This window comes from Schistocerca piceifrons, chromosome X (genome assembly GCF_021461385.2).
Source record: "Schistocerca piceifrons isolate TAMUIC-IGC-003096 chromosome X, iqSchPice1.1, whole genome shotgun sequence".
Classification (NCBI taxonomy): Eukaryota; Metazoa; Arthropoda; class Insecta; order Orthoptera; family Acrididae; genus Schistocerca; species Schistocerca piceifrons.
This window is the reverse complement of record NC_060149.1, coordinates 286,366,047-286,387,774: the sequence shown is the minus strand read 5'-3', so window position 1 is coordinate 286,387,774 and position 21,728 is coordinate 286,366,047. Positions and strand designations below refer to the sequence as shown.

Sequence of the window (21,728 nt, the reverse complement as noted above, 5' to 3'; positions counted from 1 at the left end):
CAGTCTGGATATCAGGTGTAAACGAGCTAAGAAGTATATTATCGTCGCAGCATAGAAAGCGATACAGCACAGTGGGCGGCAGAAAATGCATCCAGGAGGGTGACCTCGGCCAACAGCTGGAGAATGAGCTGAAGTGCTGATCCACGTTGATGAAGGATGCAAGAGGTCTCAGCACACGATGGACACGATGCACCATGTAAGGCGCCCTTCCGCAATTGGCTCGCTCTTCGGGAAAATTTAGAAGGATGGAGGTCAAACCCTACGGGGTACCATCACATAAAGGCCGAAACGTGTAAGACTCCTTTTAGTTGCCTCTTATGACAGGCAGGAATACCTCGGGCCTATTCTAACCCTCGGACCCACAGGGGGACTGAGTATCTTTTCTGACTTCGAGGCAGAGTGGGCTTCTTTTGGATGATGGGAGCTGGAATGCCACCATTCCATGCACATCCGTTTAGAAACAGGGTCAATGTGGTGACACCACATTTAATTGCATGCCACATGTGATGTCACTTCATGTATCTCAACAGATGGGTTGGGCAAACACCCATCCTTGCCACCTTCTGATTCTCTGAAAGATACTTGGGCACCCACTGTGCACAAACTTTGCCATAATGAATCTTCTTGAGGATTCTGTGATGCACAGTTTGTTTGTTTATCGACAGTTCAACAGCAGTGTCACATGAAGTGATAAAACAATTCACCTGTACGTTCTCTTCCACAGCTGAAATGGTGTCAGCAGTCGTGACAGCATGTGCCTGCCCAGGATGTTTAAACATCCCACCTTAGGATGCTGATATCACAGGAATATTGTGCTCCATGTGACCCACTGCTCACTGCATACGGCCTTCACCTAGTGATAGATTTGTGAAGCATGTTGCCCTCCTGCACAAAGATATTGGATAACTGCTCTTTGTGATGATCAGGGGGAATTCATCATCCAACAAACTGTGGAGACAATTCTCCAGGAAAGAGGAAATTGCAGCAAAGCTATTCACTCTGCTTGCACAACTGGGGATACCACCACACCATCTCTTGGCAAACACATCCACCCACTGGGATTACACACAACACCACTACAGCGAAGTCTCCTTTTCAATTGGGTATACCTTATAAAAGTAAAGGATATAAGGAAACTGAACAGACACAAGATACAAACATCATAAACAACTAAAAAATTGTGTCAACTTCCTCGTGGAGCTCATTTAACTTTATAAATCAAGAGGAATCATTGAATGGCTGTCTTGTCACCTGCAGGTATGAGGGCTACACGCTCCATCTCCACAATGATCAAACCAAATAGGGCTATGTGATATGGTAAGGAAGATATTGCACTCACAAAGAAGTGTGTTCCAATACAAAGCTACAGCACCCCTTCTGGTGTGCCTCAAAGTAAGTCTGTCATGCAACAGATTCCTTAGATTGCCACAAGATCCTATTTCATAGCCTTGTTAACCATTCAACCATCAAAATTTGTTTTCCAAAATATTCATGTAACTTCAGTACCCTTGTGACTGTAATCCTAGAGTCCACATCATGAATCTCGGCCAGGAAACCACTAATGGATGAGATTGAGCACATTCCTGTGTAACTCTGGTCACTTATGTACAGGCAGCTTATTAAGTCGAAACACAAAAGTAGGTGCTTATCTCATGAATCCTGATGTGTCGAAAAGGCCAAATGAGCAGAACAGGAGACTGCTATGTCTGTGTTTATTGAAATATCCTGGTTTTTATCTGGTGTGATTTTAAGAAACTGTAGAAAAGTTAAAACAATACAGTGAGGATTTAAGCCACAACTCCCCAGAATACCATTTCACTGCCTTCACCACTGCACAATCTTACTTATATGCATGAACTGGTTAGAAGTGATAAATAATACTAGTGCCATGTACCCTCTATTATGCCTCAGAGGCCCAAACTGTTGCCTATAAAGCATAATTAAGACCAGGATGAGATCCAAAAAGAGGAGTGTGGAAGAGAATCATCCAATGTTGATCATTTAGATTTCTCCATAATTCAGAAAAAAATATTTTACATACAACATCTATGGTGCTTTGCTTTATCACAGCACTCAGTCATATGTGCAAGTCTTTTAGCCAAGTTTTCTCTTTTTTTCTTTTTAATTCCATTATCATGACAAATTAGTCTCTGAAGATGAGAGCCTGAAATTTCTGTACCAGGAAATCTCCACACAAAAAAAGAGAGAGATCAGAGCTTACCTGGTGTTCTCTTGGAGTTAGTGATTTAGTGTGTATGTTATCACTGAAGTAGTAGGCCATCAGCACCTATACCTGCAACCGACAAGCACTGCAATGAAATGTGTGTACAACAACTACCACAAAAGAGTGATATATGTTTAAAAATATGGCAGCTTATTTGGCAACATACTGTAGCATTCTTATATGATCTGTATTTGAGTTGAGTGAGCCTTTTAGAGTAACACTACAAGCATAGAACTTTTTAATGTTCTAGGCTTTTCAGTCAACTGCTAGTTTTTGCCCACAGCTTCAACTAACTGCAATGCAATTTTTGCATTAATTTCTTGTCCAAGAAAAGCGAAAACTGAATGATTCTTGAATTTCTTTCAACAAAGCTTTTTTCTATATAGTTTCAGTGCACCATCAGTAGCGTGATCATTAAAGACCAAGCACAGGTTTAAATCCAGCAATGATTCAAACAACAGACTGCTCATAGTTTTAGGCAAGTAAACATACCGTTATTCTCTTTAAATGATTCAAGATGCCTGAGGGCCAGAGCAGGATTTTTATTACTGCCTCTTCAACCGTTAAACTGGAAAATTTCACAGGAAGTGAAAAATCATTTTAGAAAATATCATGTTAGAAGTCTTAATGGCACTGGGAGCTGAGAGGTTCAGTCACCTGACTGGAAATGTTTTCTTTCTTCACATATGACAACACACCACTTCACAAAGGGTGATAGTTGGGTCTTAAATGGACCTGTTGAGTGCTGAATGTGTGTAGGGTTTTTTTCGTCATCAGTTTATGTTGTTGATAAAAGGGAGAGAGAAAAGACGGGAAGGGGTATAACCTGCATCCAGCACATTCTTTATTCCTGTTGAATAGCACCAAGGCATTCACCAAGCTTAATGGACTCATCTAACACATGGATTACTATTAACATTCCTCTTAATCGTTGCACAGTTTGCAGTGGCTTGCCACCTTACTTCTCACACTTTCAAGGTTAGGTATCTCAGTTGTGACCACAAATCAGTGTCAGTTATTCTGAGACCTATAACGGGTGTTCAAAAAGAGACGAGGTGGGGACGTAATTACAGAAACCAGTACCTGTATGTTAGACGTATTGACCCTGGCTGTTGAGACACTTGTCCCACTGTGACACAAGGTGGTGAATGGCTGTCTTGAAATTGCCAGGGCTGCGATGTTAACCGGTTCTGCACACACTGCTGGATGTTGTCGTATGGGGTGAATCATTTGCCCCTCAGAGCCATTTTAAGGAAACCAAAAATGGCATAATCACAGGGAGAGAGGTCCGGACTGTATGGAGGGTGGCCAAGAACCTCCCATTTGAATTTCTGCAGGAGTGCTGCGACTGTGTTGGCCATATGAGGCTTTGCATTGTCGTGGAGCAGAATGACCCCACAGGTGAGATTGCCTGGTCTTTTTGATTTGATCACTTGGCAAAGAGTGGTCAAGTTTTGCGAGGAACGCTGGGCATTCACTGTTGTCCCGTGCTGCAGGAAGTGAATCAGAAATGGGCCATCTTGACCAAAGAAGAACATCAGTATAACCTTTCCTGCACTCGTGTGTACGACGACGACCAGCTGTATGTGTGGAACTGGTTAACATCGCAGCCCCAGGAATTTTATGAGACAGCCATTCATCGCCTTGTGACACAGTGGGACAAGTGTCTCAACAGCCAGGGTCAATACTTCTAACATTCAGATACTGGTTTCTATAATTATGCCTCTGGCTCGTTTCTTTTTGAACACCCCTTGTACTAAATCTCTTTTAGTACTTACATGGTCGTTTGATCTGACAGCTCACTTAATGGGGTGACTATGTGTCCTAAGGAACATCACGGTTGTGCCAGTGTTATTAAGATTTTCAGTGTTTAATATAAGTACATCACCAGCAGAAGAATGCTCCTACCAGAAGACAAAAAAGAATATGCTCCTCCTTAAAAGGCTCTGACTGAGAAGTGACATACCAGCTACATATTATATCTTCCTCAGTACCTTTAAAAAAATCTTCCCACCAGTTTTGGCTTGTGAGTGTATTGGGGCTCTTTTAAATGTGCAGTTCATCTCTCACTACCACAAGCTCCCTTAACTGTAATTCATTCACACCTCCTAGTCCATAGCAAAGGTCGCTCATAACCATCCACTCTCATTTGCCCATTCTCATTCTCACTCATTCAACCCAACTCATTGTCATTATCTCTTTCTGTCTCTTTGTCACTGTATCCTGTCTCACAGCAACAGTCTCCTTCATTCTGTCCAACTACTGCTACTGCTACTGCTGCTGCTGCTGCTGCTGCTGCTGCTGGCCACTGTCACTGTCTCCTTGCTCTCTTTTACTACCACTGTCTCATTCATTCATTCCCACTGCTGCTGTCTCTTCTCAATGTCACACTTCCACTTGTTCCTTCACTTTATTCCTCTTTCTTTTCCTAGCACTGTTCCGTCACAGTCAGCTATACTCCACTGCCATTGTGTCATTCTCTTTCTCTCAAACATTGTTTTCTTCGCTCTTTCCATAGCACAACCATTGTCTACTATCTTCCAATATTATCACTTTTGCATCTCTCTCTCAATGCCACTGTCTCCTCACTCAGCATAAAAAAGTGTGAATATGTTCACATACCCAAAATTTTTGGGGACACTTTTAAAGGTGCTGAGGAACATAGAATGAAGTTGCTAGTACCTCACATTTCAGTCAGAGTCTATTAAACAGGAGCATATTCACATTTTTTATGCTCTGATAGGGACATTTTTCCACTGGTTCCCTTTTTTTCCCTGCTACACCAGGACACATCACACACATGAAAAGAATGTGGTGAGTCAGCAAAATTTTGATAGTTTACTTGTGTGAAACTAAAATAAGGCAAAACTAATTTTACACCTCATACCACATTTTATGTGCTCAAAAATTTTGCATGTGCTTCAGAACAACATGGGGTTCCCAAAACCCTTACGATGATCTCAGACACACTTTGCAACACATTTCTCCATGCTAAATCATTTTATGAACTACGTTTTCACCTCATGCCAGACTTTACGTGCATATTTTACACATACAAGTAGGTTAAATTTGAACCTATGTATCTTGGAAACTGATAAAGATATCAAGGCATAGTCCATATCAATTCAGGCAGGCTAGGAAAAACTCTTACCTTCATAGACTCAGATGTTATTGAATTTAGCATATGTTAAAATGCAGGACCAAGTATGAACAGGTATTTTTTTGTTTTCTCCAAAAAAATTTCTGCTCCGAGATACAGCCCTCCAAAGATGACGCTGGTCATTTTGAAGATAAGAATTTTGGAAAAAATCTTAAAATGCTGTATCTCTGGAACAGTTCTACATATTCTGTTTTAAGGATTGCAAAGAAATCCTCCATTTGGTCTTACTGTCAAAGTTCTTTTACTATAGCATTCTGAACTTTTTTTATAATTTATGGATTCTTTTTTCAAGAATGCCAATCCATAAAATTTTGATTTTTTTCTGCTGATTAGTACCATATAGTTTGGCATTCCCTGAAAAGGAGAGCTTCCACTTTTAGGTTCAACAGGATTTACAAACAATTGAAATTTTTACCATACATAAAACCTGCTTTATTACCACATTATCACATAACAGGCTCATAAAAATCAAAAATCTAGCCTTATTTAACATAAGTTTAGTTTTGAAAGATGAATAAGAGACTCATTTTTCAAGCATTTTAAATGGTCTCAAAATGTATGTGAGAGGTCCAAAGACTTGAATGTTTCAGTTTATATAACTTCTGTGCACTCTGTTTTGTACTGAAATTAGCCAGTCAATGAACTAAAAATGTGCTCCACTGCTTCACTATCTTCCTTTGATATAGATTGATGCCTTCCTGTAGGACCAATAGAAACTGGAACACTTACAATCTTCAAAACATAGTAAACAGTAAGTGAGCACTGATGGCGTTGTTGCTGACCTTCAGCTGGAAACCTATATCCAGCAGCTGGCCCATGTGGTAGCATAAGTTCACTACAATTCTGCTTAACTCATAACTGGTGTCTATAATCTCTGCAATCCACCAGTCACAGTCATACACACATGCCACAAACATCCTCCTCCTCAGGTTGTGAATCTGAATATTATCCTGCTGTTTCTGAGGTGTTGGCCAAACAAACTAAATTTCTTCTTTCTTGCTCCTTAAAGTGCATGCAATATGAGTTCGCCCATCACTTTGCGGCCAAAAATGTATCTTCTGAATTCCTTTCACAGGAGTAGTTTGCTTGGACCATTCTTATTTCTTCTGCTCATGGAATTCTTTGATTTCCTCTTTGGAGAAAAGAATGAGGGCTGTGGATGTGTAAGATTTCACAACTCTCGTAAAATCCTCAGCATTCTGAATCACAGCTGTATTTGGTCTGGAAAGATTATGTTTTGTAGCATGGTGCTTCAGCAGGCCTCCTACACCATCACAAGGTCCCTTCCCGTGACCAATAGCACTTTATACCCAGTCAGTTGGCGCAAGCGACTTACTCAATTCAAACAGTTGGTGATGATTTTTAAAGTGACTAGGAGCACCATCAGAAATAATGATGATCTTCTCTGCCCCTGTCTGCAGTTGAAGAATTTTGCGCATTGCTAGCAAAGCATGTGATGAATCATTTCCTGTGTCATCACTTGTAACTCCAACACTTGTGGTCTTGTTTTGAAAATATGTCACTCCTGTAAAAATTGAAACCTGGTCATTACTCTAATTATAACCTTGTACTTCTTGTGGGAGAATTACAGACCAGTTCACAGGAAAATCATAGTGAAGCGCTAAACATAGTTCTTCAGCCTGTAAACACCTTTTCACTTCTGCAACATGTTGTTGGTGCAAATTCTTCAGATGCTGATGTGTTACTGCTTTCACTAACAATTTACCAAGTTCATCAATGAAACTGTCACAGGCAACAGTTTCCTTAAATAGTTTATTTTCCTCCCATGTCGCATATGTAATTTCTGCAGAGTTATCTGCTACGTCTTCCAGGCCAAGTGTCTGTAAAGACAGTCCTCCCTTTCCAGGGCAGTCACCACATTCTTGAAACGAACAAGTATCTTGCTTTACGCCACAGACTACTAATGACTTCACAGGCCCAACCAAGGTGTCATATGTCACGTGCTCCAGAAAATTATTCAAAGTTACCACACAAAGTTCAAAATTCGTGCAGTACACACATAAACAGACATCTCTAGGTGGGCGTGGAACTACCCACGTAGGTTGTAGTGCATAAAATTTTTATCTTCCAATGTATGGAGTTGTATAGTTGCTCTTATAAATTGCAAAGGTTTCTTTAATACTGTGAGTCGTGTACTTCTTCACTTTCACAACTTTTTGACCTTCAACTGTTACATTTATAGTGTCTTTTTTGTTAACACTCTGGCGAGAACAGTCCCATTTATCTTCCATATAAAATGACTGCAATCTTTGAACTTGAGCTGCTTCTACAGGAACCATAACAGGGATCTGGTCTTCCAAAGACTCCTTTTACAGACCTCACATTTCTTGATTTGTCTACCATGTACTCTGATACTGATGGAACGTGGTTCAAAATTGTTTTCTTTGAAAATGTCTCTGGAATAATAGTTAAAACTTGCACCGTTTCACTGTAGGATGCACAATCGTGCTTTGGTTCATTTTCTTCTGACGCTGAAATTTCTACTCTGTTTTGCTGTATTGTATTCATTCATAGCTTTAGTAATTTCTCTGCACATTCTTGATGCACAGAGCTTAAGACTATACTTCACTGACCACAGTTTCTTAACAAGACTAACAACTACCTCTGTAGTTGATTGATTCAGGGTATTTAATTCTTCCTCTATTGATGCCAAATCTGCACGATCTGCACCATGGGAGGCTTCATCTTGTTCAGATACTATTATTGTTGTTATTCTGTCAAAACATTTAGAATACAAAACGTCATCACTGGAAACATCTTCACTTTGAAATATAGTCTTCAAATGAGAACACTTATTCCCAACCTGAACGAAGTCTGTTTTTTTTTTGTTTTATATATCACCTTTTTATGGATATGCAAATAGTCAGCATACTTCACTTCACTCTCCTGTGGCCCCTGTCAGAAGACATTTCAAACAGGCCTTTTCACAAAACACACTGCAAATGTGACAACTGGCAAATTCCTCACAAAAACACAGAACTCACAGGATGGTCTCAGATTTCTTAGAAGCCTCTTCAGTAAACAAACTAGCACTGAATAACGACAATACAGAAACCTGCAATGAACAACCACAACAAAGAAAATGACAAGAAACTATAACCAAGTGTAAGAAATATCTGCAACCATGAAAGTGAAAAGAAATAACTGCAACAAGGAAAGTGATAAGATATAACTGAAACAAAGACAATAGAAATAAACACCATAACAAAGAAATTAGTAAGTAACAACTTCAGTGAAGACATACATAACCCTTCAAAGTTAAAAATATGATTTTTTAAAAATAAAACCTGTCCAACTTAAAAGAGGAAGCTCTCCTTTACAGAGAATGTAGTACTACATGGTTCTAATCAACAGAAAAAAATTCAAAAGGCAACAGTAAAAGAACTTTGACATATATGTCGAAACAGAGGATACCATTGTAATTACAAAGCAATTATCTTTCAAATAAAAAAACTCTAATAAAATATCTAGAACTGTTACAGAGATACAGCATTTAAAATTTTTTTTTAGAAATTCACATCTTCAAAATGGTGTTCGCAGTGTCATCTTTGGAGGCCTGTATTTCAGAGGAGGAATTTTTTTTTTGGGGGGGGGGGGGGGGGGGGGGGGGGAAACATGTTTCTTACTTACTCCTGAATTTTAACCGTTTAGATTAGATTAGATTAGATTTACTTTCATTCCAATTGATCCATAGTGAGGAGGTCCTCCAGGATGTGGAACATGTCGGAAAAACAACAATACATGACAAATATTTAAACTAAAACAAATAAGCTAATGTACCATTCCACAGGTCCCAAGTGGAATGATCGTCATTTTTTAATGAACACTAAGAGTCATTTTACAAATACTATTGCACTGAATTTAAAATAAAAAAGTTTTATATTTATTTATAAGGTAAGAAACATGTAATACAACTACTGTAATACTTATTTACAATGAACACATTACTGCACTGAAATGGTGCAGAAGTTAGATTATACTTACACACACACACACACACACACACACACACACACACACACACACACACACAAATTTTCAGTGAACACATTACTGCACTGAAATTGTGCAGAAGTTATGTTGTACTTATATACAAATCAGTTGGTTTTCCTCAGAAATTCATCAATGGAGTAGAAGGAGTTGGCCACCAATAAATCCTTTAGGCTTCTCTTAAACTGAATTTCATTGGTTGTTAAGCTTTTTATGGCTGCTGGCAAGTTATTGAAAATGTGTGTTCCTGAATAATGCACACCTTTTTGTACAAGACTAAGTGACTTTAAATCCTTGTGAAGATTATTCTTATTTCTAGTATTGATTCCATGAATTGAGCTGTTGGTTTGAAAAAGTGATATATTTTTAATGACAAATTTCATTAAGGAATAAATATATTGGGAAGCTGTAGTTAGTATCCCTAGTTCCCTAAACAGGCTTCTGCAGGATGTTCTTGAGTTCACACCACATATAATTCTTACTGCACGTTTTTGTGCCCGGAAAACTTTAGCTTGGCTTGATGAATTACCCCAGAAAATAATCCCATATGACATTATGGAATGAAAGTAAGCATAGTATGCCAGCTTTTTCATTTTTATATCCCCTATGTCTGACAAAATTCGCATTGCAAACAGAGATTTGTTAAGACGCTTCAGCAGTTCTGTGGTGTGCTCCTCCCAGTTGAATTTATTATCAAGCTGTAATCCCAAGAATTTAACACCGTCCACTTCTTCTATCTTCTTGTCATCATATGTTAGACATATACTCTTGGGACACCCCTTACAAGTTCTGAACTGCATGTAGTGTGTTTTTTCAAAGTTTAGTGACAAAGAATTGGCTAGGAACCAGTGATTAATGTCTACAAATATTTTATTGGCTGATCTTTCTAAGACTACACTTGATTTGCTATTTATTGCAATGTTTGTATCATCAGCAAACAAAACAAACTTGGCATCTGGTAATGTTACTGATGAAAGGTCATTGATATACACAAGAAAAAGTAAGGGCCCCAAAATGGAACCTTGTGGGACCCCACATGTAATTAGTTCCCAGTTGGATGATGCCTGATAGCTTGATACATGTCTCTTTCCTAATAACACCCTTTGTTTCCTGCCAGAGATATAAGATTTGAACCATTTTGCAGCATTTCCTGTTACACTATAATATTCTAGTTTACTTAAAAGGATATTGTGATTTACACAGTCAAATGCCTTTGACAGATCACAAAATATACCAGTTGCCTGCAATTTTTTGTCTAATGAATTAAGTACATTTTCACTGTAAGTGTAGATAGCCTTCTCAATATCAGAACCTTTTAGAAATCCAAACTGTGACTTTGACAGTATGTTATTTGAGATAAGATGGTTATAAAGACGACTGTACATTACTTTTTCGAAAATTTTTGAGAATGTTGGCAACAGTGAAATTGGACGGAAATTTGATGCTATTTCTTTATCTCCCTTCTTAAACAGTGGCTTAACTTCAGCATATTTCAGCCATTCGGGAAATATTCCACTGATAAACGACTGGTTACACAGATAGCTTAATATGTTACTTAGCTCAGAATCACATTCTTTAATTAACTTTGTTGATATTTCATCATACCCACTAGATGTTTTTGATTTTAAAGATTTTATGATGGACATTATTTCTGTTGGGGTAGTGAGGGTCAAATTCATATTATGGAAGTTACTTGAAATGTCTGGTCTAAGGTAATCCATAGCAGCATCTACCGAACCTGACAACCCCATCTTTTCAGTAACAGTTATAAAATGTTTGTTAAAAAGTTCTGCAACACTATACACATCTGTCACCAATGCATCATTTACTCTTAATGCTATTTGTTCCTCTTCATGTCTGGTTCTACCGGTCTCCTCCTTCACTATATCCCATATTGTCTTTATTTTGTTATCTGATATGACTATCTTTTCCTTGTAATATATTTGCTTTGACATCCGTATTACAGTCTTTAATATTTTGCAGTATTTCTTATAATGTGCTATAGCATCAACATTGGAAATGTTTCGGATTGACAGATACAGTTTTCTTTTTGTTTTACAAGATACCCCTATTCCTCGAGTAATCCATGGCTTCTTTGTAGACTTTGCTCTAACCTTGGTAAGTTTTGGGGGAAAGCAGTGTTCAAATAAGGTAAGCACTTTATTAGCAAAAATGTTATATTTTTCATTCATGCCATGAGCACTGTAAACATCAGTCCAGTGAATGTCTCTGAGGAGTGTCCTAAAATAATCAATTTTTGGCTTACTGATTACCCTCTTGAGCTCAGATTTAACAGATTTTATATCCTGTTCAGTATTAACATTTAACAGAAGGAACTGCATGTCATGGTCTGAGAGGCCATTGACTATTGGTTTTGTAATATAATTTTGTTCATTTGACTTTTCTATAAAGATATTATCAATGGCTGTTTGTGAGCAAGTGGTTATCCTAGTGGGGAGCTTTACTGTGGGAATTAAGTTGAATGATAGTGTTACTAACTCAAATAGGTTCTTATTGGGAGAGTCTTTAAGGAAATCTACATTGAAATCACCAGCAACCACTATTTCTTTGTTTTTGGTTGTTAAATGGGCCAGTACAGCTTCAAGGTGGTTTACAAACAGATTAAAGTTACCTGCAGGTGCTCGATATACACTTAATATTATGAAAGATTTTTTGTGAAAATCTAATTCTGTTGCACATGCTTCCATATGCTGTTCTAGGCAAAATTTATGAATGTCTATGTTCTTAAATTTATGACAGTTCCTGATGAATGTGGCAACTCCTCCTTTCTCCATTTCTGATCTACAATAGTGAGATGCTAACCTAAACCCTGTAACACTTAAAAGTTCTATACCAGTGGTCACATGATGTTCAGAGAGGCAGATTATGTCAGCTGGGTTTGAAGACTCTAATTCATCTATGCAGATAGTTAATTCATTAATTTTATTTCTCAGTCCTCGAATATTTTGATGCAATAAAGATAGCTGACATTTCACATTGACTGACTTAAAATTGGATGGAGTTAAAATATCTGCTGACAGTTGAAAATTCTTAACCAATGGCTGTTTATGTTGATGTAATAAGCTGGAATTATGTTTTTTGATTTCTTTCTCAAACTGAAGGTTTGTCTCAGTTCTAACCTCTCTTAAAATTTTTTTTCTTTCTGTCCTCCCTACCCTAAAAAAGGATCTTTTCTGAATCCTATAACCACTGGTATTTTACCACTCATGACAGTGCCTCCCCCCTTTAACTTTCCTGCTATTTCCCCAGCCAATTTACCCTTCCCCTTCCTGTTGAGGTGAAGGCCATGCCTAGTATAATCCCACCTACTGACAGAATCAACATGAACCACACCAATGTGTGAACCCGCACCCGACATGAGCAGCCGTTCCAGCTCCAAATTAACTCTCTTGACAGAAGAGTTCAAATGAGGTCGGTCATGGCGCCCAAGAACAGATACAAACTCAACACTGGTATGCCTCGATGCTGATGCAATCTTCGCCAGGTCACACTCTATGCTGTACCCAGGATCTCTGTCAATACTGTTACCTGCCCCACCCACTATAACCACGGTGTCTTCCTTAGTGAAATCTTTGCAAAGTGATCCTAAATCCTCTGTCACCTGCTCCAGACCAGCACTAGGTTTAAAAAAATTGGTGACCTGGTATTCTGATCCTAGTTCATCCTGCAAGAGTTGGCCAACACCTCTTCCATGGGAACTACCTAACAACAACACTTTCTTTCTCTTTACTGATTTCCCTACATTCTTACTTTTCAATTTGCTGCTGAAAGTTTGTTGTGCCCTGTCTACACCTGTAACTGCTTGAGGCTCACCAGCTTCTAACTGAAGCAACAGGTCAAATCTATTTTCCACATTCACCATAAAGCTGTCAGACAAAGTTCTAGGCCTGTTCCTCCTGTTGCCTGTTGCCACTTCCCACCTCTCTTTACCCTTCTCCCTCCTTAACCTGTCAAGATCTCCCCTGGCCTTGTCTAACTCAGCCTGAAGGGCAGCAATTTTCCCCTCCTGTTCCAGTATCTTCCTATCTCTACTACAAATCCTACAAAACCACTGATGAGTCTCATTTACTTCCCCTATTCCCACGCCACTACAGTCACCCACATGGAAAAAACTACAGCACCCATCACACCAAACCCCCGACCTAACAATTCTACGGCAAGTCAAGCACTTTTCACTCATGATAAACGTAATAATTTATTAAGAATAAGTCAGTTAAATTACAGATAAACACGAAAATATGGTTACACAAATTTGGCCTATACGCAACTGTGTGTAAACAAAAACAAAAGTGCAAAGTTTCTGAAACAACAAGTTAAACTTTACGCTACTTTCCGGAAATGCTAGTTAAATAATGAAGAGGTACGCTAAGTTAAATTGCTGGAGAGAGCAAGGAACAACTAAACGAAATTCTATAGATTTGCTGCAGCAGAACGTAAACAGAAAATACGACTGTACGGTCTTTTCGCGTTTTCTGCTATATTACGTAATGAGAAATGAAACCTTTAATGGTACACTTAAACGGCACACTAATACACTTATTTACCATGTAATCAGTACTAATCTATGTGTTTTATAATCTAAAATAACTTATCTTTACGAGAACACCAAACCTCGCTCTGAACGTGTTTCCGTGCACCACCAGTCCTTCTACGTGGTACTCTGAAAGTTTCTACGTATAGACACGTTCAGAGTACCAGGTAGAAGGACTGGTGGTGCGTGTAAACACTTGCAGAGCACACAGGGACAGGTACAAAGGCACGTGCGTTAACATGTCCAGAGCAGTTAAAGGGTTAACATATGCTAAATTCAATAACATCCGAGACTATGAAGTAAGCCCCCTGCCTGAATTGATACAGATTATGCATCAAGAAAATATTCAAGACTGTTTGAGATCAAAATCTTAGGAATATGTCATGAAAATATTAGCCATTTGCTGTGCATGGCCATTTTGGAATTAGCAACTTGATTTTGGTACCCAAAAGGCACATTTTCTGGTTTTCTCAGAAAGTGCCCCTGAAGTAAGTGATGAACTAAATGGTGTCTCCATTAACCCCTTAAATGCAGCAAAGATCACATGTAATACAAAAAGAACCATCTGATTTTTTTCCATTTGCCTAAGCTGGAGGAAGTGTGTGATATACAAACTTTGAGTCCATACCATAGAATAGTTACAGTAAGACGATCCTTCTGTAGTGAATACAAATGGTCCCTAGCCAAAGGGCTGTAATAGCAGTTGACCCTACCTTTGTCACCAATAAAATCCAATGTATGAGTCCTAGACAAATTCCATACTTATGTGCGGTGTTTTGGAACACATTAGGCAGCGCATGCTGTCACATGCATACCTTTATGCATAGCACTGATCAAAAGCTTGTAATCAAGCATAATAGCAAATTCACTGCATGTTCTGGTCTGTCACAAAGGCCAGGTGATACGTTTGAACTCAACAATGAACACACTGCATGCATTTGGTAGGACTGCTGTTCACTTCACCAGTAGACATAAAAACATGGCTGACACAGGCTACAGTTCTAACCATCTGTATAGGAAGGATGATTGTGCAATGCTCTCCATTTGTCTACAGAATGTGTAAAAAGACATATCTCAGGAAGAAATACAAGCCAGTGAGGTACGTGAAGGGTTGTTCTGCATGTGTACCCTAGCAGAATAAGATGTATGTCATTTCTTAAAACTTCCAGTTGCTCCCAGCTGGCCTACAAGCTCTAGAGGCACTCATAAAAAGCCTAATTTGCTATTTACAAAACATACTGGGGGATATAAACAGTAAGCTATCTGATGGATCATTACTGTGTAGTTTAGAAGTAGTAAAACTGTTGAAAGGGCTTCTGCAAAATGCCCCATTCACCACCTTCACACTACTGTGGTAAACAGGAGCAGGCACACTACTACAGTGAACAGGAACAGGCAAGGGTCGACACAGACAGCACCACAAATTTGTATGCTAGTAAAAATGTAGTATAACTGCGCAATTAACTCCCCGTGTGGTGCAATTAAGAAACTGGAGATCATTAAGTTTTAGAATACAATTGGTTTTCAGTTGATATACGAGTTCAGCTGTATCAAGTACTTTCTGAATAAAAGATCCAAGATCCAGTTATGTTCAAACATTTCAAACGATTTGTTACCTAAGTAAAGCTCAGGGTGAGGATATAGATTCCTCAGCTAACAGAAATATGTACTGTAGGTTTTCAGACAAGAGAAATGAAAATTATGCATTAGTGCCCAATCGTGAGCCTTCCAAATGACTCCTTGGAGATGGCTTTCAGCAATACCCATAATTGATGAATTATTGTAGTGTAGGAAGTATCAGTCTACATACAGTGATGAGGTTGATGCCAGATCACTGTCTTTTCAAACAATGTGCACATGCTGCTTATTAGGCATAATGGTTTATACTTGTCCAGAAAACATACATCCTTTCCATGTTTTACTACAGGAATGTATATTTCATTTGCACTGCTATCGCATTTGAGTATTTAGTTACGAACTCTATCAGCAACTAAAGTATGTCTTGACACACTGTTAGTAAGATGTGAAACTCCCATTCGCTGAATGAGACATTTCACAATGCCAGGTAATCCAAACAGGATGACAGACTTCACTGTGCATTTCAGTGACAGGGATGAAGAGTGGTATATGCTGGAAGGAATATTAAGGCTTAACATGGCATAGCCAATGAGCTCAGTACAGACAAAAGAAATCTTCAGGCTGGGGAAGGAAATTGGCAGTGGAGGGTGGGGTGGAGAATCGGTTCTTCCGCAATGTGTATAATGGTTCCACTGACATTTTGTGCAATACTGACTTCAAGCAAGTCTTTGTCAGTACCATGGTTGTCATGGTTTTCAGTCCGAAGTCTGATTTGATGCAGCTCTCCACACTACCTAATACTGTGCAAACCTCTTCACCTTAAAATAACTACTGCAATCTACATCCATTTCCTTTCCTCTCATGTTCTTTGGCTCTTATTACTTTAGTCTGATTCCTGTATAAGTAGCAGATAACTTTTCATTCCCTATATTTCATCCCTCCTACCTTCACAGTTTCAAAAAGTGTATTCCAGAAAACACTGCCAAAAGCTTTCTCTATATCTAAAAATGATATAAACATAGATTTGCCTTTCTTTGTCCAGTTTTCTAAGATAATTCATAAGGTTAGTATTGCTGCACATTCTCTTACACTGGAATTACTACAGTCTTCTTGAAGTATGAGGGTATTTCACTTGTCTCATTTTTCTTGCACACTGAGTGAAACAATTTTGTCATGGTATGACCTCCTAAGTATATAAATAATTTCGAGGGAATGTTGTCTATTCCAGAGGCCTTGCTTTGACTTGGTTCTCTCAGAGGTCTGTCAGATTCTTCTCATAACAGCATAGTTCCCACATTTTCATCTACTTCTTTTTCCCTTTACATAATATTGCCTTCAAGTTCAGTTCAATTGCACAGCCCTCCTACTTATTTCTTTCATCTTTCTAACTTCCATTCTTTGCTTAATAATGGCTTGCCATCCAAGCTCTTGATATGCAGCTGCTTCTCTTTTCTCTGAAAGTCTCTTTAGTTTTCTATAATTTTACATGTATCAGTCATTCCAGCTTAGCCATTTTGCACTTTGTTAGTTTCATTGTTTAGACATCTATATTGCCTTTCATCTGTTTCATTTAATGCATTTTTATATTTTCTTATTTTGGCAATTAAACTCAATATATCATGTGGTATCTAAGGATATTTACTAGGCCATAACTTTTTACCTATCTGACCCTTTGCTACCTTCATTATCTCATCTGTCACAGCTACCCATTCATCATCTGTTGTATTCCTTTCTCCTTTTCAGTCAATCATACTTAATGCTAACCCTGAAACTCTCAATAACCTCTGGTTCTTTCAATTTATCCAGGTCCCATCTCCTTAATTTCATTTTTGGCTATGGTGTGAGCATAACAGTCATACCAGTCTGAGCATGACCCCACTTTTTGATCTTTGGTCCGGTGATGCTATGCAATTCATCATCTCTTATTCACTGACAATTTAGTGAGAGTCTTAGCGGAAGAAACTAACAGTTATGCACATCAGATCAGTTCTGCTTCAGAGCAGTAGTGACCAAAAACAAGTGAAGAAATTCATGTTTTTCTGTCACTTGAAATGTTGCAAACTGTGCTGAATTCTACGAAACAGCACTTACACTGCTGTCATACAACAAAATAAATTCTAACCCCTTCTTCACAAAAAGAAAAGTAAATGAAATAAAAACAATAACCTGCAGTTTTCGAAAAACAAATTATGGTCGGAGTCCACACATTCCTCTAAGAACGTCTTATCGCTTAAAATCTGGCTTCAAAATCTCTGTATTAACAGTATATAATCAGTCTGAATCCTCCCAGTGTCTCCAGGTCTCCTCTACATATATAACAATTTTACATGATTCTTAAGCCAGATGCTGGTGATGAATAAATTATGCTCTGTTCAAAATTTTACAAGGCAGATTCCTCTTTTATTCCTTTCCCACAGTTCATGTTCTCCAACCATTTTTCCTTTAATCCCTTTTAGCTCATCATATCATCACCCATTCTTTCAATATTTTCATCAACTGCAGAACTAGTCGGCATTTCAACTTGTACTACTGTGGTGTATGTTGGCTTTGTGTCTATCTTGGCTATGCTAATGAAGCTTACCCACATTAATGATTTCTTATTCATTATTAGACCTACTCCTGCATTCCCTACTTCATTTTGTGTTGTTTATCCTGTACTCAACTGACTAAAGTAGTCCTGCTGTTCCTGTCATCACACATCACTATAACATCAACCTATCCATTTTCCTTTTTAAATCCTGAAACTATGTACACAATTCAGCAATCTAACATTCCACACTGCAACCTGTAGAATACTAGTTATGTTTTTCCTGGTGACATCATCCTCCCAAGTAGCCCTCACCCAGAAATTCAAACTGGGGACTATTTTACCTCCGAAATATTTCACCTAAGAGGACATAAATAATGACTCAACAATACAGTAGGTTGCACGGCATTGGGAAAAATAACATCTGTAGTTTCCCCCATTCACAGTACCAGCACAAGGCCATGTCGGTCAACTCTCCAAACTGTTGCCCCCTGCAAGTACTGAAGAGGCTGCCGTCCCTCTTTAGGAGCAATAGGTTAGTCTGGCCTCTCCACTGCAGTTGCATCTAGGGTATAGCTATGTGTATCACTGAGGCATGAAGCCTCCCCCCCCCCCCCCCCCCCCCACCGCCACCACCACTGAGGTCCATGGTTTAACTTGTGAAATAATAGAGGGTTCTACATCATCATCAAATTTTGCACCCTTCCCAGAACACATTATAGTGTATATTACATATATACTTCTGATTTCACATAAGATAAAATACCTGATGCCAAATCATGATATTTTAGTGATATTGATTTGTACCCTGCCAAGACTGCCTTTACATATTTACTGAGATTTAGATAAATTTTAATAACTCTTTCAGGATAGTAATATTTCAAATATTTCTTCTGCAGCTTACAAAGCATGGCCCACACTTTATTCACTTTAGAACTGGGACAGTAATTTGGATCAAATGTTTTCTTCTTCTAAACTGTAAGATACTTTTAGCTGCCTCAGTCTATCGAAGGGCATGGTTTTATTTCACTTACTTTTCTTTCTCTGAAGAAGGGGGTAACAATTTATTTTGTTATGTGATCAGCAGTATAACTGCTGTTCAGTAGACTTCACTACAGTTTGCAACATTACAAGTGATACAAAAACATGTATTTCTTCACTTGTTATTGGTCACTACTGCTCTGAACCAGGACTGTGCTGATGTGCATAACTGTTAGACTCATGTACTTGACTAGAGCTGGGCAGTCGATTTGGTTAACTGGTGAATGCTGCTCCTGGTTGTCACTGGTACTGCTATAGGTCGTGACAACCAGCTCAGAGCCCAACAACAACAACAAAAACAAAAAATGGAGGGGACAGTCATTTGACTAGAGCATAGCTAGTTAGCAGATTTTGAAGATCTGAAAGAAGTACAGTAGGATCAGAGTCATCATAGATCAGACTTACTGGAACATATGCTGAAGTACATATCATTTACGTTACTTGTCAATTTGTAAATATTTTTCACTCTACATTGATTCTTGGTAATAAGTATTAGCTGACAATGTACTAATTTATGGAGAATGCATAAACAGCAGCAGAAGACATCCCACTCTACTATACTAGAAGCAAATAATTATTTAAATAAAAATAAATTTTTAATGTAACACATTTTTAAATCTGACTAAAAATTATAAACTAACTAGATAACCCCCTGGCTTTGCATAGATAGCCCTAAATATCTGCATCCAGACAACTTGTCTGGTGTAGGGATAAATTTCTTTACAGGGCACTGTATAGAGTTAAACAAAAAATTCTGAGAACAATGTTAGGTAACTGAATATCATCAGTTTCATATAACTCAAAACGGTGTGTGCCAGGAAACTTCTTAGGAGACATAAATATTATCCATTCCATAAGTATTTGGTGTTTGGAGTGACATCTCGTGGCAATGATAGGACGATGAATGATGTGATTAATATGTTTACAACCAATGTAAATAGTACTTGCTTCAGCAGTATATACACTAAAAACCAATGTAAATATTCTATGTGAATCATGAGAGTATGTGTGTGTGATTGCATATGTACTGAATTTGTAGCATATCATGTATCAGAAGCTGGCTGAGTGCATTATTTCTGTTGGTCATAAATAAAAGAAAATACAACCGAACAAAACATGTTTGTTCTAAATTTGTAGCCCATGATGGCACCCCTCTTGAAAATCTTAGTACACATTGATTTGTTGTTCTGATTCATTGTTTCAGTTCTTTGCAGTTGGCCCTTCCACACTGACATGCAAATAATTGTGACTGCATCCAGGTTTCATTCAACAGAAGCAGAAAGTAGGGGTCACCAACTTCACTGCTGAAAAAATATACGTAATGTTAACAAATCAAATGTGCTTCCCTTGGTGAAGTAGGTTTTTGAGAAATGTTTTATGCCTTACACAAAAAGCAAAAACCACTGATTTTGGATTCACATGATATTTTGCTATGTAATTTCTCTCAAACGATTGTGCACAAAACTTTAAAGTTAAGTAACTCACTGCCCTGTGTTCAAAGAATGTGCAGTCAATTATGTGTGTGAACTGTGATTGCAAATGTGAGGGAAGCAGAAACTGACAGTCTGAAATTATCGTCGTCTTTTTAAATGCATCCCCAAACCATCTAGAGATGTATTTCGAAATTTTCTGTAGTCATCTGCTAGGAGTTCCTGAAAGCCATTCCATATTCCCATTCTTAATGTTTCAAGAAGATCATGCCCATGTATGTTTCCTTCTTTAAGCAGCTCACGAATCCACCAACATTTATGAACAGTGCTACTACTGTTTGGCTGGTGCACTTTAGATTACACTGTGCCACAAGCGAAATGCAGGTTAATTTCAAAATGTCCATACAAATAATGTCTGCATATGATACATCGTGCCTACACTGACCGCGCCACACCCATTGTGTTCCTCCTGTTGTTGATAAATCAAAAGAAGATAGAGCATTTATGCACACTCAGTTTGGTCACAGTTGCATTGTACAGCACAGAGCTGTAGATCCAAGGAGTTCCGCCATTCACTGCTAGTTGGTAATGGCATTGTTTGCACGGCAGTGATTGGCAAATTCATCACTGTTCAGCCAATTTGCTGGAAATATTTACAAATTAAAGATACATGAACCTTCCTAGCAAATCAGTTTACCCATTACCAACAACTGTATCGAAACCTCTACAATAGTTCCTAAGATCAGCCCGAATATACAGAAAGAAGTGAGCAGGGTATTTGAATTTGTATACAGAAGAAGAAGAAGAGGAAGAAGAGGAGGAGGAGGAGGAGGAGGAGGAGGGAGGAAATTTCTCCTAGCTCCTGAAACCTTGTGTTTGTGAATTTTTAATAGCTATGGCAATACTTACTAGATTTATAACGAAAAACACGGGGCGCGTACAATAGATATTAGTTAGGAAGTTAACTATTCATGCATTAATTGCGTATTGCATGTGTCCTACTTTCTCATTACATCAACTACTGTTGCAGCTATTAAAACTTTACATGCACAAATTTTCAGGATTATCTGGATGGGGTTAGCAGAAATTATTTTATGCTTTTTAGCCCTATTTAAAAACTTGTTATACTAAAAATTTGTTTTTAAATGATTATTTTCTGCTTTTCAGTCTTGTATGTGTGAAATTTCTTGATGGATTTTAAACAT

At 38.3% G+C, this 21,728-nt stretch overlaps 1 protein-coding gene across 1 annotated transcript in view; it reads right to left on the bottom strand.

Moving 5' to 3' along the window:
- The window catches only part of LOC124721826 (endoribonuclease Dcr-1-like), a 293,757-nt gene that overhangs the window by 263,638 nt on the left and 8,391 nt on the right, over positions 1-21,728 (bottom strand). The window contains exon 2 of the mRNA XM_047246948.1: positions 2,222-2,293. Within this exon, the coding sequence (XP_047102904.1) occupies positions 2,222-2,281 (60 nt within the window). The 5' untranslated portion in view covers positions 2,282-2,293. The remainder of the gene's footprint in view (positions 1-2,221; positions 2,294-21,728) is intronic.